Here is a 13,109-nt window from a genome sequence, read left to right on the forward strand (position 1 = left end):
TTATCATTAATAACAGAGTAATGAAGATTAAAACCATAATATGGGTCTCTCCACACTTGGGTGTGATTCGCAGATGGACTGCTGCAAGTGTTGTATTGGCCAAAACTGGACAAGTGTTGACTTAGGAATACATGCCTATGAATAAAAGTATGAAGACACACACTTCACATTTATGTAGCTGTTATCTGGTGGAGGGCAAGGGGGCAGGGGTAGGGCTTCTGTATTTTTAATGTTTTTTTTTTTCTTAAGCTGGGTGATGGAAACATGGCTTTCATCATGTTATAATTTATACATTTTTTTCCAGTATAATATTTCACAAAAGAGAAGCAAAAGATGTGTTCATGTACTGAGCTCCTCTTTTGTGCTAGACCCTGTGCGGAGTGCTGGTGGGGGTTAGCAGTGTGTGAGTTCCAGGCCTTGCCCCCTTGGGATCTCCCAGTCTTAGAGAGGGAGAAGAGAAGGCAGGACTTAATAGGGGTTGCATGGGTTGAGTGGTGGAGGGAGGCCCAATTACAACCCTGTCATACAGGTGCCCGCAAACATCTCTTGACTGGGCCCATGGGAAGAAGTGGCCCAAAGGGATATGTGGGGAAGAAGTCAGCAAAGTAAGAGGCCAGGTGGGCAGCACTTTGGAGCTGGATGTCCTGGGCTCAAATCTCAAGATTTTTACTTACTGCTTAGGGTGCCTCTTTGAACTTTAGCTTCTTCGAGATAAAATAGAGATAGCTCCCACCTTTTCCTGGTTATTGTGAGGTTGGGGGGCACATGGCAGATGCTCGACAAACAGTAGGTCTTGTTTTAAAGAGGGCAAAGCATAGGTCAGATCTACTGCCGTCTTCATGTTCACTTTGTATTTTATTTTTTCCAAATACAATCTAAGGTAAATAGAGGGGCATGATGAATCCCCATGTGCCCATCCCCAGCCCAGACTCATTCCATCTACACCTCTATCCCCTTTCCCTATTATGTAGTCAGTCTGGGCCTCATGTCACTTGGCCATGTGCATTGCTATCTAAAAGAGCTCCCCTTGACCTTTGGGCAGATGGTGATCTCCCTGCAGAACACCACGGCAACCAGCCGCTACCTGCGAGTCCTCCCGCCTTCTACACCGTACTTCGCTCTGGGATTGGGTGAGTCATTCTAGCAGTGGTCTGGACCCCCTCAAAATTGTATCTGGGGCTTGCTCCTGGCACAGGCCCACCTGACTGTCAGAGGAGCCTGGGCCCACCTTTCCCTTAGCAGTCCCTGGGTCCCTCCTGCTCTGCCGATAGCCTGCCCTGCTCCCACCCATGCTCCTGGTGATGTCTCTGAGTCCTGCTGGCCCCTTTCTTCAGGCGCCCCCTCCAGGCCCTGGGCCTGCCCTCTGCTCACCCTCCATGCTGCCAGTGCCCCCAGTCAAGCCATCCTCATTCCTCACTTAAACCATTGTGGGGGCTTCCCAGCCGGCCCTCCAGCTTCCACGACACAGTGCTTTTTCCAAGAATAGCTCTGGTCATGTCATTCCCCTCCCCAACCATGCTCGGAAGCTCAAATGGCTCTCTGCTGGCCACAAAATAAATTCTAAGCCATCAGGCCAGACATGGCCTCCCCTAACTATTCCAGATGGACCATATCACTCCCCCACCCACTTGCCCGGGCCCTGGTGTTTTCACCTGGACTCCCTGCCCTAGCAGCCTGTCCCCCTTGCGTGCCCTGGTGGTTCTGCCATCAGCATGGCCTTGACCCAGAAGGCATCTACTTATGGAGCAGCCCAGCTGTGATGGGGTCTACCTGTGTCCCCTGGTTGCTGCCTGTAGCACTTGAACTCAAGCCCCGGTGGCTGGCTGGTCCCCAGGTCCTCATCTGTTGCTTTTGTCATGCACAGGGATGTTCCCAGGAAAAGGTGGAATGGTGGCTCCTGGAATGACCTGCCAGTACATCGTCCAGTTTTTTCCCGACTGTCTTGGGGATTTTGATGATTTTATCTTAGTCGAGACCCAGTCAGCCCACCCACTCCTAATCCCCTTGCAGGCCCGGAGGCCACCCCCAGTGCTGACGTGTGAGTGTGTACTCTGCCTTCCTTGGGATTCAGTTAGGGTTGACAAGTCCCTGTAAAGACTGCTTGCTCTCAGGGCCCCTTTGTGGCAGCACATGACTTGGTCCTCCTGGGCAGGGGCTTCTGGGTCCTCAGGGGATACCTGCTAGCAGCTTCCACACAGCCTTCCTTTGTGTCAGGCCCCAATTGTCCTACTGCCCAGTAGAGGCTGACTCAGAATTACACACAGCAGGAGAGGAGGCCAGCAGCCTAGCTAGCCTCAGCTCAGGCTTTGCTGGCTCCTGGATCCCCGTGTGGGCCTGCGCCACACTGAGCCAAGGAAGGGGTACCTGGGGCCCCCAGCGGATGTCACCTCTGTGGCTGTGTGGGTGGCTTCTTTGGGAAAGCTGGCTTTGGCTGGGCTCCCTCATTAGCAGCAAGCCTCTTCAGCTGGGCACAGGACTCTGGCCCACAATCCCCAGGGCCACGCTGCGTGGCCCTGGCTGAGGCCTGAGTCAACAGTGAGCACAGACGGGGCACCTGGGTGGCTCAGACAGTTAAGCATCTGCCTTCCGCTCAGGTCATGATCCCGGGGTCCTGGGATCGAGCCCCGCATCGGGCTCCCTGCTCAGCAGGGAATCTGCTCCTCCCTCTCCCTCTGCTGCTCCCCCTGCTTGTGCTCTCTCTCTCTGTCAAGTAAATAAAATCTTAAAAAAAAAACAAAAAAAAAAAAAACCAGTGAGCATAGACTCCTGTTGATCTAGCCAGCAGTGCATGGAGACCGGTGGCTGCCATGTGGGTGCAGGGCTCAGGGCGTGTCCGCATTCATCCTCTCTGCTCTGGGTGCTGGGCCAGAGCCCCTGCATCCTTCCACGGCTGCTCTGAGCTCTGGCTGGACCTCAGCTGAACAAGGGCAACAGGGCCTATTCAGAGCAACGTGTTATTTCTGTTGTGCATCTTTTCCTATGGCTCTAGTATCACCAGTGTTGGACTGCGGTTACTGCCTCATTGGGGGAATGAAGGTAACCAGATTCATCTGCAAAAACGTGGGCTTCAGCGTCGGCAAGTTCTGCATCATGCCTAAGAAGAGCTGGCCGCCACCAAGTTTCAGGGTGAGTGATCACAGACTGCTACCTGAAGCAGGAACAAACCCATCCAAAGAAGTCCCGCCCACCCCCATCCCATGAGGAATGTGCTGGAGTGCACCTGTGACTGGAGACGCAGAGACAAAAGAATTGTGTAACGTCTGTCTCGCCCAGCTGCCATAATCAACATATATGGAGACGAGTGCTGTAGTTCTTGTCACGCCACCGAAACCTGTGTCACCTGGGCACCTTGTATCTCCTCCCTTATCCTTCCAAGCCTGGCTCAAGTGTCACTGCATTTACTCCTTCAGTCAGTCATTACTGTGGCAAATGTTTTCATACTTCTGAGGTCCTACGTTGGCAGCTCTTTGGCTGAATTCTGTGTGTGTATTTATTTGGCACAGTGCTCAAAAACATTTTTGGGGACATTTAAAACTAGGGGGATTTCACCTAAAAATCTGCATTTCCAGTCTCTGAAAAATTGGAGGGGTGCCTGGCTGGCTCAGTTGGTAGAGCATGTGACTCTTGATCTCAGGGTTATGAGTTTGAGCCCCACGTAGGGTGTAGAAATTACTTTAAAAAATAAAATCTTTAAAAAAGGAAAAGGAGAAAAGAAAAATTGGAAGATGTGCAGCGCTGGGCCAGGATTCCCCGTGGCCCCTTGGCTGGAGCCGAGCGCCGGCACCATGGACCGTGTGCTCACAGTTATTTTTCAGCTCTGTTTCTCTGTAACCGTGTCTCTGGGAAGCAGGTGATAGATCCAGAGGACTGCGTGTTCCAAGACCATTTCACTCACTTCTGTTGCCTGCCAGGGTCCTCTAGGTGTGGGTTTATGTCCCTAATGTGCTGAGGTGGCAGCTCCCCTCGACCCCGGGCCACCCATCGGGGATGGAGGGGACAGAACCACCCATCGGGGATGGAGGGGATAGAACCACCCATCGGGGATGGAGGGGATAGAACCACCCATCGGGGATTGAGGCAGCCACACAGGGCGCTGGGGTGGGGAAAGGACTATGCTTTGGGAGCCCTCCTCCCGGGCGAGGCCTCCTCTCATGCTTCTGCTTCATGTCAGTGGTGTTCCTTCTGCCTCCTACCAGGGCTCAGCTCCTCATGGGTGTTCTGTGCACCTTCGGCCCAGGGAAGGTGGAGGGAGTGCTTGGGGAATGGGCGAGCCTCAGTTTCTTCATTGGCTGTGTACTGGATGATCCTTAAGATCCTTCAGATTGCAAAAGAGATGTTTGGAGGAGAGAAGTGTGTAATCGGAGTGCTGGATTTTACAGTCTCTTCCATGCTCTTGTGTGATCTTCCGCTTTTCTTTAAGGCTGTTGCAACCATTGGCTTCATTGAGCAACATCCCTTTGGAATCCTGCCTTCGGTGTTTGAGCTGGCTCCGGGGCAGGCCATATGTGTGGAGGTAGGTAATTAGACATCACGTATAGTTTCTCCTCTTTTCGATTGGCCATGGCTGTTTCCTCAACTACTTACGTGATTTCATTCACCTCTGTGTTTTCGGGACTTGAATACCCACTCCCATTCCAGGATGGTTTCTGTGTAGGAGAACGTTCTTATATTCTGTGGGGTGATGTCATTTGACTCTCTCATGACCCCTCTTACAAAGCAAGTGCAGATAGCCCTAGCATTGCATCATGATCCCCCAATGCTGCTTGTCCACACCATTAGCCTGGGAGTCCCTCCCATCTTAGCTGCCTCCAGAATCTTCCTTTGGTTCTTTGGTCTCTCTTGGACACCTCCCTCCACCCCCACCAGATCTAGTGCCTGGCTTTGTCCTCTTTTTCCTCTTTTGTCCTCAGTTATAGGCTTGGCCAGGCCTGCCTTCCTTCCTTCGGCCTTATTCTGGACCTCTGCCAAAGCTCCTGGACTTGGATCTGCTGGCTGTGGGGCTTGTCCTTTCCTAACCAGCTTCTTTCAGTGGTCCCTTTGGCTCCTCACACCTGCTCACTGATCCCCGGCACAGTCTGTGAGGAATGATGATGTTTCCCTGCCCCTTTTGCTCCACACCTTCGCCCTCCCTGACTCCCCGGTCCAGGGATCAGACTCTGAGCCTTCCTCACTAGCCTGTTGGAGGAGGCATGACATTCAAGAGTGAACGCTGTCTGGTTTCTAGGGAAGGGGGTTTAAGCCCAGAGCCATAGGATTTTCAAACTACCTACTGCAATCTCCTGAGAATCTTGCGAACGCACCGGTGTCTTGGCCCCAGTCCTGAGGTTTTGAGTTAATGGGTGTGGGGTTTGCCTGAGGCATAGGATTTTTAAAGCCTTGCAGGTGTGCAGCAGAGTTTGAGGACCACTGCTGTAAGCTGCTTTGCCATAGGGAAAGGGCAGGCTTCCTTTATTAGCTGCTTTCCAGTGTCAAGTGCCTGATGGGATCTCGTTTGGGAGTCCTGGAGTGATGCCTTCTTGTTCATGTCTGTACTAATCTGATCCCCGATAAGAACCTGGCTTTTGGGGTTGGGATGAAGCCAATTCAGGGCATTGTAGGGCTTTGTCAGACCTCACCTGCTGATGGCTTGAGTCCTCTTGCCTGGTCCAGGCCTTGTCAGTACCTTATGGTCTGGCTTTAAGGAATTGGGGCTGGTCACCCCTGACCAGGCCAGGACATCCCCTCATCCTATCTTCCTGTGATCCCCAGGGAAAGGAAGAGGGGAGCAGCAGGACTCTTTGGAGAGCAGTGAGGAGTCAAGGGGAGGTTTTTCCCCTTGGTATCCCTTGTGTATTTTATTTATTGATTATTTGGGGTTTGTTTTATTTTTTATTTTTATTTTTTTTAAAGATTTTTTTTTATTTATTTATTTGAGACAGAGAGAATGAGAGAGAGAGAGAGCACACGAGAGGGGGGAGGGTCAGAGGGAGAAGCAGTCTCCCCGCCGAGCAGGGAGCCCGATGCGGGACTCGATCCAGGGACTCCAGGATCATGACCTGAGCCGAAGGCAGACGCGTAACCAACTGAGCCACCCAGGCGCCCTGGGGTTTGTTTTAAAATGTATTCATATTTCCAGGGCGCCTGGGTGGCTCAGTCAGTTACGCGTCTGCCTTCGGCTCAGGTCATGATCTCAGGGTCCTGGGAACGAGTCCCACATCGGGCTCTTTGCTCAGCAGGGAACCTGCTTCTCCCTCTGCCTGCCACTCCCCCTTTGTGCACTGTCTCTTTCTCTCTGTGTCAAATAAAATCTTTTAAAAAATGTATTCAGGGGCGCCTGGGTGGCTCAGTTGGTTAAGCGACTGCCTTCGGCTCAGGTCATGATCCTGGAGTCCCGGGATCGAGTCCCGCATCGGGCTCCCTGCTCGGCAGGGAGTCTGCTTCTCCCTCTGACCCTCCTCCCTCTCATGCTCTCTGTCTCTCATTCTCTCTCTCTCAAATAAATAAATAAAATCTTAAAAAAAAAATGTATTCATATTTCCAAATAAGAAACAAATTCACATGATGAAAAATCAAAAGCTGCAACTATATAGAGTGAAGTGCTTCCCACAGATTGCTGCCCACACTATACTCTGTTCCACCCGCTCACTGTTCTGCTCTATCTTGAACAGCATTCTCCTATTTGTCACAGCTGCATAGTATCCCACTGCTCCAGTGATCCATAGCTCAGGTCAGCTGTCCCCTACTGAGGGCCACGACGATTCTTTCTGATCTCTGGCCATTTCGGCAACTCCATACATCACTCTGTCCAACTATGAGTCTCCCGGCAGGTTCCAGGCCTTGAAGTGGGTTTGCCGACTCAGGGGTCTCTGCTGGTCAGAACTGTGATTCACGTTGCCCAAATCCCCACCACATGGGTATGTCAGGGTGTCTGTTCCCTCACCCTTGCCAATTACAGTGTGTTATCAAACGTAAAAGAAAAACTTAAAAAAAAAAAAGAGAAAACCTGTTGTCATGCGTATTTTAAAGCATATACAAAAATGGAGAGGCTAGTTTAACAACTCATTCCGGTCCTTAGCACCCAGTCAACATCGATCAACTCTTTGCCAACCTCATCGCATCTACGCCCCTCCGTCCCTTCCAGCCAAACCGCGCCCTTCCCCTCCAGATGATTTTGAAGAAAATTCAGCTCTCTTTTCATTGCATTTCTGATTGCCGGCTTTCTGCTCTTTGCCAGTATGAAGGGTGAAAACTTTTTCTGGGTGGTTTTCATTTACATTTCTTTTATCATTAATGAGGTTAAACATGTGTTCATGTGTTGAAGAGCTGTTTGCATCTCAGTCTCTGTGAACTTTTTCTTCATGCCTTTCAACATGCTTCTTGCATTAGTCTGGAGTGGGGTCTTGGCAGAACCCCCTGGCCTTAGGGAGAAGGCGGGGGGTGAGGGGCGGGCAGCAGGGAGGGAAGTGAGAAGTGGAGAACAAGGGGAGGGGGGGTATGTGTCTGAGAGGAGGAGGGAGGTAACAGGGCAGCCCTTCTCTCCGCCAGGTCTTGTTCCTCCCAACGAGCCTAGAAAAGGCAGAGCAGACCTTCATCATTGTATGTGACAACTGCCAGATAAAGGAGCTGGTGACCGTAGGTGGGCTTGTGTGTACTCCCAGGCCTGGGGCCGGGGTGGGCGGGTACCCTGACTCCAGAAGCTGCTGCACTAGGCTTGGCCGTGGTACGGCTTTGAGCCGCCCTGTCTCAGGGGGTAAGAGGGCCTGCTGCAGCCTCCAGGCTCTGGGGCCTGGTTTGGGGCCTGTTGCTCTGGTCAGACATTGGAGACCCAAGTCAGTGTGGCCTTTGGGACAATCCCAAGGAACCTTCTCGTGAGAGACAGAGGGGAGCCTGGGGTGAAGTCTTTGATTTCTTCATTTTTAAACTCACCTCGATCTCCTTTGGGGAATTGCCAGAAACTTACACATAAATGACCAGAAGCACCCCAGTTTCTGTGGAGCTAGAAGGGGCATCCTGCTGGATTTCCCCAAGATGCCTGCCTGCCTTCCTTCCTTCTTTCCTTCCTTCTTTCTTTCCTTCCTTCCTTCCTTCCTTCCCTCTTTCCTTCCTTCCTTCCCTCTTTCCTTCCTTCCTTCCCTCCCTCCCTCCCTCCCTCCCTCCCTTCCTTCTGTTCATCCTTCCATCCATCCATCTGTCTGTCCATCCATCCTTCCAACCAGTTTCACCTGGCAAGCATTAACTGAGTGCCTGCTATGGGCCAGGTTATCAAAATCACCTCCTTGTAGTCTGGGAAGATACGGGTACAGGATCTGTGTGCTGATGGCCCCCTGTTCCCCTCTTTGTATACTTCCTGGGGTCATGGTCAAGGCCAGCTGCATGTGGACAGTGGCATGGATCTTGTGACAGCCTTTGGCCACAGAGTCCTAATGTCAGCCCCAGTGAAACTTTACCATCTTACTGTGTCAGGAATCGGGCAGCTGGTTGCTTTGGATCTGATCTATATTTCTGGCGAAGAAAGTCAGCCGGAGCCTGGAGAGCTCACAGACTTAACAGCCCAACACTTCATACGCTTTGAGCCCGAGAACCTTCAGTCCACAGCTAGAAAGCAGCTGATTATTAGAAATGCTACGTGAGTGACACTGTGCCACCCCCTCCAACGTGCACCCTTTCTCCTTCCGCACCTGGCCCGGAGTTCCCAGGGAGGCTGGAGGGTCCTTCCAAGGGCCAGATGGAAGAACCCAGATTTTCACTGCCCATCACGGTAGCCACATGTGGCTATCGAAATTGAAATCAATTAAAACTAAAATAAAACTCACTTTTTCGGTGGCACCAGTCACATTTTAAGTACCAGCACATGTGTAGCTCGTGACTCTCGTATTGGACAGAGCAGATAAGTAAGATTACCATTGCTGCTGTCTGTTAGATTGGACAGTGTTGTTCTAGATCATCCTGGAGTATCCTTAGCCCAGAGCAGTTTTGCAGAGAGGTCTTGCCCTGCCCATGAGGGGAAGCCAGCCAAGTTCCAAGATCAGGCAGATTGTGACCGGTGGGTTCGGTTCCTGACCATCCTGTGAGCACCGCCATTAAACTAGGACAGACCTTCCGTGGTGGCCCCAGGCCTTACAAGAGTCTGTCTCCTGAGGTGACGAGCAGTACCCATCTGCCATCCCTCCCCATCAGCAGCATGCTGGAGTCCTGCCTCCCCACCACCGTGCAGTTGTCACTTCTCTGTTGGGAGCCGGTGGGCACATCCCCTTCCGGACAGAGCTGTCCTGGGAGGCCACAGCTGAAGGGGTGGAGGGTGGTAGAGTGGGGAGTCCAGGGGGCAAACCTCTGGAACTCTCACGTGGTAGCGGACACTGCAGAAAATGTTCCGGATATCTACAGCTTAAGAGTTAGAGCCTGATTCCCTGTGTTTACCATTTTCCCTGAGTTCCCGTGGCTCTAACCCCCAACTGCTGTAGTGGAGAGAGGGAAGCTGTCTTAGGAGGTCTCCAGCGTGGACCCCTGACCCATGTGCTCCCCCACTTCCTGTTCCTGGGTCCTTTCTGCTCACTCCTAGAGTGGGGCCCGGCCAGGCAGGGGGTCAGAAGACTGGGCCTGGCAAAATTGGGCCATAGATCCGCTGCCCCCACAGGCACGTGGAGCTGGCCTTCCACTGGCAGATCATGAAGCCTAACCTGCAGCCCCTGATGCCTGGAGAAACCTACAGCCTGGACAGCCTCAAGTACCACCCTGACAGGGAGACGGCCTTCTCCATCCTGCCTGAAAGAGGGGTTCTCAGCCCCCACACGGACCATGAATTCATCCTGAGCTTTTCTCCTCATGAGGTAAAAACGATGCCATCCTGGTAGTCACACATGATGGGGTCGTGGCACTTTCACCCCCCCCCCCAGCCCCCATCCTTGTCCTTTAGTGACACTGAAGCCGCAGCTGAGCCTGATGAGATCCCGGCATCCTCCGAGGCCGGCACTTAGCTGAGAGTGGGGCTGGAGGACAAAGCAGCCTATTCTGCCTGGTCCCGACGGCGTACACACCTTGCCTGTAGCAGGACCCTGGGCTCATTTCCTCAGCTCTGGCATCTTCCGTGTTTCCACTGCGTCGGTGACAGTCGCATCTCTGCCCAGCCCCCGGCCTCCCCCAGAGAGTGAGGTGCAGGTGCCGAGGGCCGGGTTCCCACAGGGGGCTCCTGTGTGAGGAGAGGGGAAATGAGAGCTGGGAGTGAAGGCAGAACTCCCCTGCCTGTCCAGCCGACATCCGGCCCTACTGTTCTGGGAAGCTGTGGTGCCTCCCACAGTTGAGGGCGCTGCCGAGAGAGGCAGTGTCAGGGCCTGGAGAGCCTGTCCCTCCTGTCCGCTGAGGCCCCGCTGAGGTCGGAACGCCAGCCTTGAGACTGCGGCGGCCCCACATCCCGAGTGCTGCCTCCCTCCCTGGGGTAGGGGCGGTAGTAGGGAAGCAGCGCCGTGGTTTTCGGAAGGCCTCTCTGCCATGGCTCCCGGCTTCTCCAGGACAGCGGATTGGAGTGCGGGTTGTTTTCAGGGTGCTGTGCTTGTCTTGCAGCCCAGGGATTTTCACAGTGTGCTCCAGATGGTGCTAGAGGACGTCCCAGAGCCCATGAAGTGAGTGGGGACTGGGCCCTATATGAGGGGTGGGCAGCGGGGCCTGCCCTCCCCTTGGGGGTACTGGGGAAGGTGACGGCAAGGAGGGAAGCAGCCCCCTGACCCCCAGCAGGCCTTGACAGGGGAGCGCTTCTGCCTTGCCCTGGCACCTAGGCCCAGAGGGGCTCAGCTGCGGGGAACGGCTCGCTGGGCTCCACTTAGCCTCAGCGCCGGGCTGCCAGGCCGCTGGGCCCTGGGTGGTGGCGACTAAGGAAGGGGGCATCTCCATCAGCTCTCCCCTGGGCAGACAGTCAGGGTGGGTCTCCGGTCAGCCTCATGTGGAGACCCAGGCTGGGTACCACTACGGCATAGTCCCGGGAGGCAGCAGGCCAGGCACCCCGTCCCAGTACTATCACTGTTTGGCTGGCTCGTGCCTCTGATTTGAGGTGCTTGGGAGCTGTGGGTAGGGGAGTGCTTTCTTTTCACAAGACCACAGAGAAGGGACAGAGGTGAGGGCCATGTAGGGCCATGCTCCCAGCCCTCTTCCCAGGCTGCGTTGGCTCTTAGCTCACGGTGGGTTTGTGTTCAGCTTGGAACAGGAAAACCTGAAGGATTTTTCTTACTCTGTGGATGACGTGATTGTCCTGGACATCGAGGTGAAAGGCTCAGTGGAACCTTTCCAGGTTCTCTTAGAACCGTATGCCCTCATCATCCCCGGGGAGAACTACATTGGCATAAATGTGAAGAAAAATTTTAAGGTAGGCTATGGTCTCCCCCCAGCCTAGGCTGGCCAGGAGTGTGCGGAACTTGGCATGAGCATAGGGAGGATGTGGCTGGAGGGGTGGACGATAGCCACTGCATAGAGGATGAGACTGTCCCCAGGGCTCTTGAACCTGACTTGATGTGCACCAATGATGGGCCGGGCACATTTGTCATTTCACCAGCTCCCCAGCATCCTCCGAACGATAGGGCTGTGGGACCATTCCTGTGGTTGTGGGTCTTCGGTGGGATATGTGCCCACAAACCCTGCCGTGTGGTGTCGGTGCTGTTGGATGGCCAAGAAGTAGCTGGGAGGGTGTCGGGAGGTCCCGTTGTGGGCCCATAGCCCCGCAGTCCCTTGGTGGGTACAGATTTGTGCAGGGGTGGTGCCTGGGGAGCCTGGATTGGGGCGTGTCTTACAGATGTGGAACAACAGCAAGTCCCCCATCAGATACCTGTGGGGGAAGATCAGTGACTGCCACATCATTGAAGTGGAACCCTGCATGGGGACCATAGGTACTGCAGGGATGGTGGGGAGGGGGGGGCGTGACCTCCTGGGGGTGGGGGGGGGGGGGGGGGCGACCTGAGAGGACAGGGGACCTGTGCAGGGGTTCAGGGGGTTCTGGGATCAGCTCCAGCTGCAACCTGGCTTGTGTGATGGATGAGAAGTCGGCGGAGGCCAGACATCTGGGCCCAGCCACAGCAGGGAACTGCCCCCCTCCCTTTCTCCAGCTCACTTCCCCCTCTCTTCCAGAGCCCAGCGAGGTGGAGGATTTTGAGTTGAGCTTTACCGGGGGTGTCCCTGGCCCAACAAGCCAGGACCTGCTGTGTGAAATCCAAAACTCACCCTCGCCAGTGGTATTACACATTGAGGCGGCCTTTAAGGTGCTGCTGGGGATGCTGCGCGGCTCGGTGGGCCAGCAGGGTGGCAGGGGTAGGGCGCAGAGTCCACTCCCAAGGCGGTCCAGTGACAGGCCCCTCTGGGTGTCTCAGGGGCCCGCCCTTGTCATCAACGTCTCAGCCCTTCAGTTTGGTTTGCTGCGCCTGGGGCAGAAAGCCACCGACTCCATCCAGATCCAGAACGTCAGCCAGCTCCCGGCCACGTGGTGCATGAAGGAGAGCCTGGTCTGCCTCCAAGAGAGGCGTGAGGGCGTAAGTCCGGCATCGCTGGCCCCAGCACTGCTGCCCCTCCCCCGTGGGAGCCGATCCACCTGTGGTGTAGGAAGGGAGACCTGTCCTGACGCATTCAGAGCATTGAGGCTGGACAGGAAGGGCCTGCCTCGTCACTCCTGCCTGGCAGTGTCCCCGGTTCTCCCCATCTCTGAGGCAGTTGGGCTCCCCCGGACAGCAGAACTTAACCCCAAACTGGATTTTACTGTTCCTTTCTCCACCATCTGATGTGGAAATAAGACATGGGTTTCTCCCTCTGTCAAAGCAGGCTGAGTTGGGAGGAAAATAGGCAGCTGAGCTGGGCCGGAAGCTGGGGGTCCGACCCGCAGGGCTCACCCCCAAGGCTCCCAACCTCCCAGGGACTGTGCTCGCAGTTTGAGTACCTGCCACCAGGGGGCACTTGCGCCGGGCTTGCGGCCCCAAACAGGAGAATCCAGCATACATTTCCACTCAAGTAGCTCTTTCCTTTTAACTACAAACACAGAAAACACTGAAAGTGATTAAGTATTATCATCATCATCATCACATTTAAATATGATGTGCAATCCAGAGCAAAACCAGAGCGAGTGGCACGAAACGTCAGTTACTCCTACCTGCCGGCGGGTA

General features: G+C 54.3%; 1 protein-coding gene across 1 annotated transcript in view; it reads left to right on the top strand.

The window, feature by feature from the left end:
* DLEC1 (DLEC1 cilia and flagella associated protein) overlaps window positions 1-13,109 on the top strand; it is a 74,622-nt gene that overhangs the window by 41,472 nt on the left and 20,041 nt on the right. The window contains 12 exon segments of the mRNA XM_034992090.1: window positions 1,043-1,130; window positions 1,865-2,038; window positions 2,990-3,126; window positions 4,421-4,513; window positions 7,525-7,615; window positions 8,443-8,605; window positions 9,614-9,806; window positions 10,537-10,595; window positions 11,164-11,332; window positions 11,756-11,849; window positions 12,088-12,218; window positions 12,327-12,485. Coding sequence (XP_034847981.1) covers window positions 1,043-1,130; window positions 1,865-2,038; window positions 2,990-3,126; window positions 4,421-4,513; window positions 7,525-7,615; window positions 8,443-8,605; window positions 9,614-9,806; window positions 10,537-10,595; window positions 11,164-11,332; window positions 11,756-11,849; window positions 12,088-12,218; window positions 12,327-12,485 — 1,551 coding nt within the window.

This window comes from Mirounga leonina, unplaced genomic scaffold (genome assembly GCF_011800145.1).
Source record: "Mirounga leonina isolate KUSES-001 unplaced genomic scaffold, KU_Mleo_1.0 Mir_115, whole genome shotgun sequence".
In the NCBI taxonomy this organism is placed as follows: Eukaryota; Metazoa; Chordata; class Mammalia; order Carnivora; family Phocidae; genus Mirounga; species Mirounga leonina.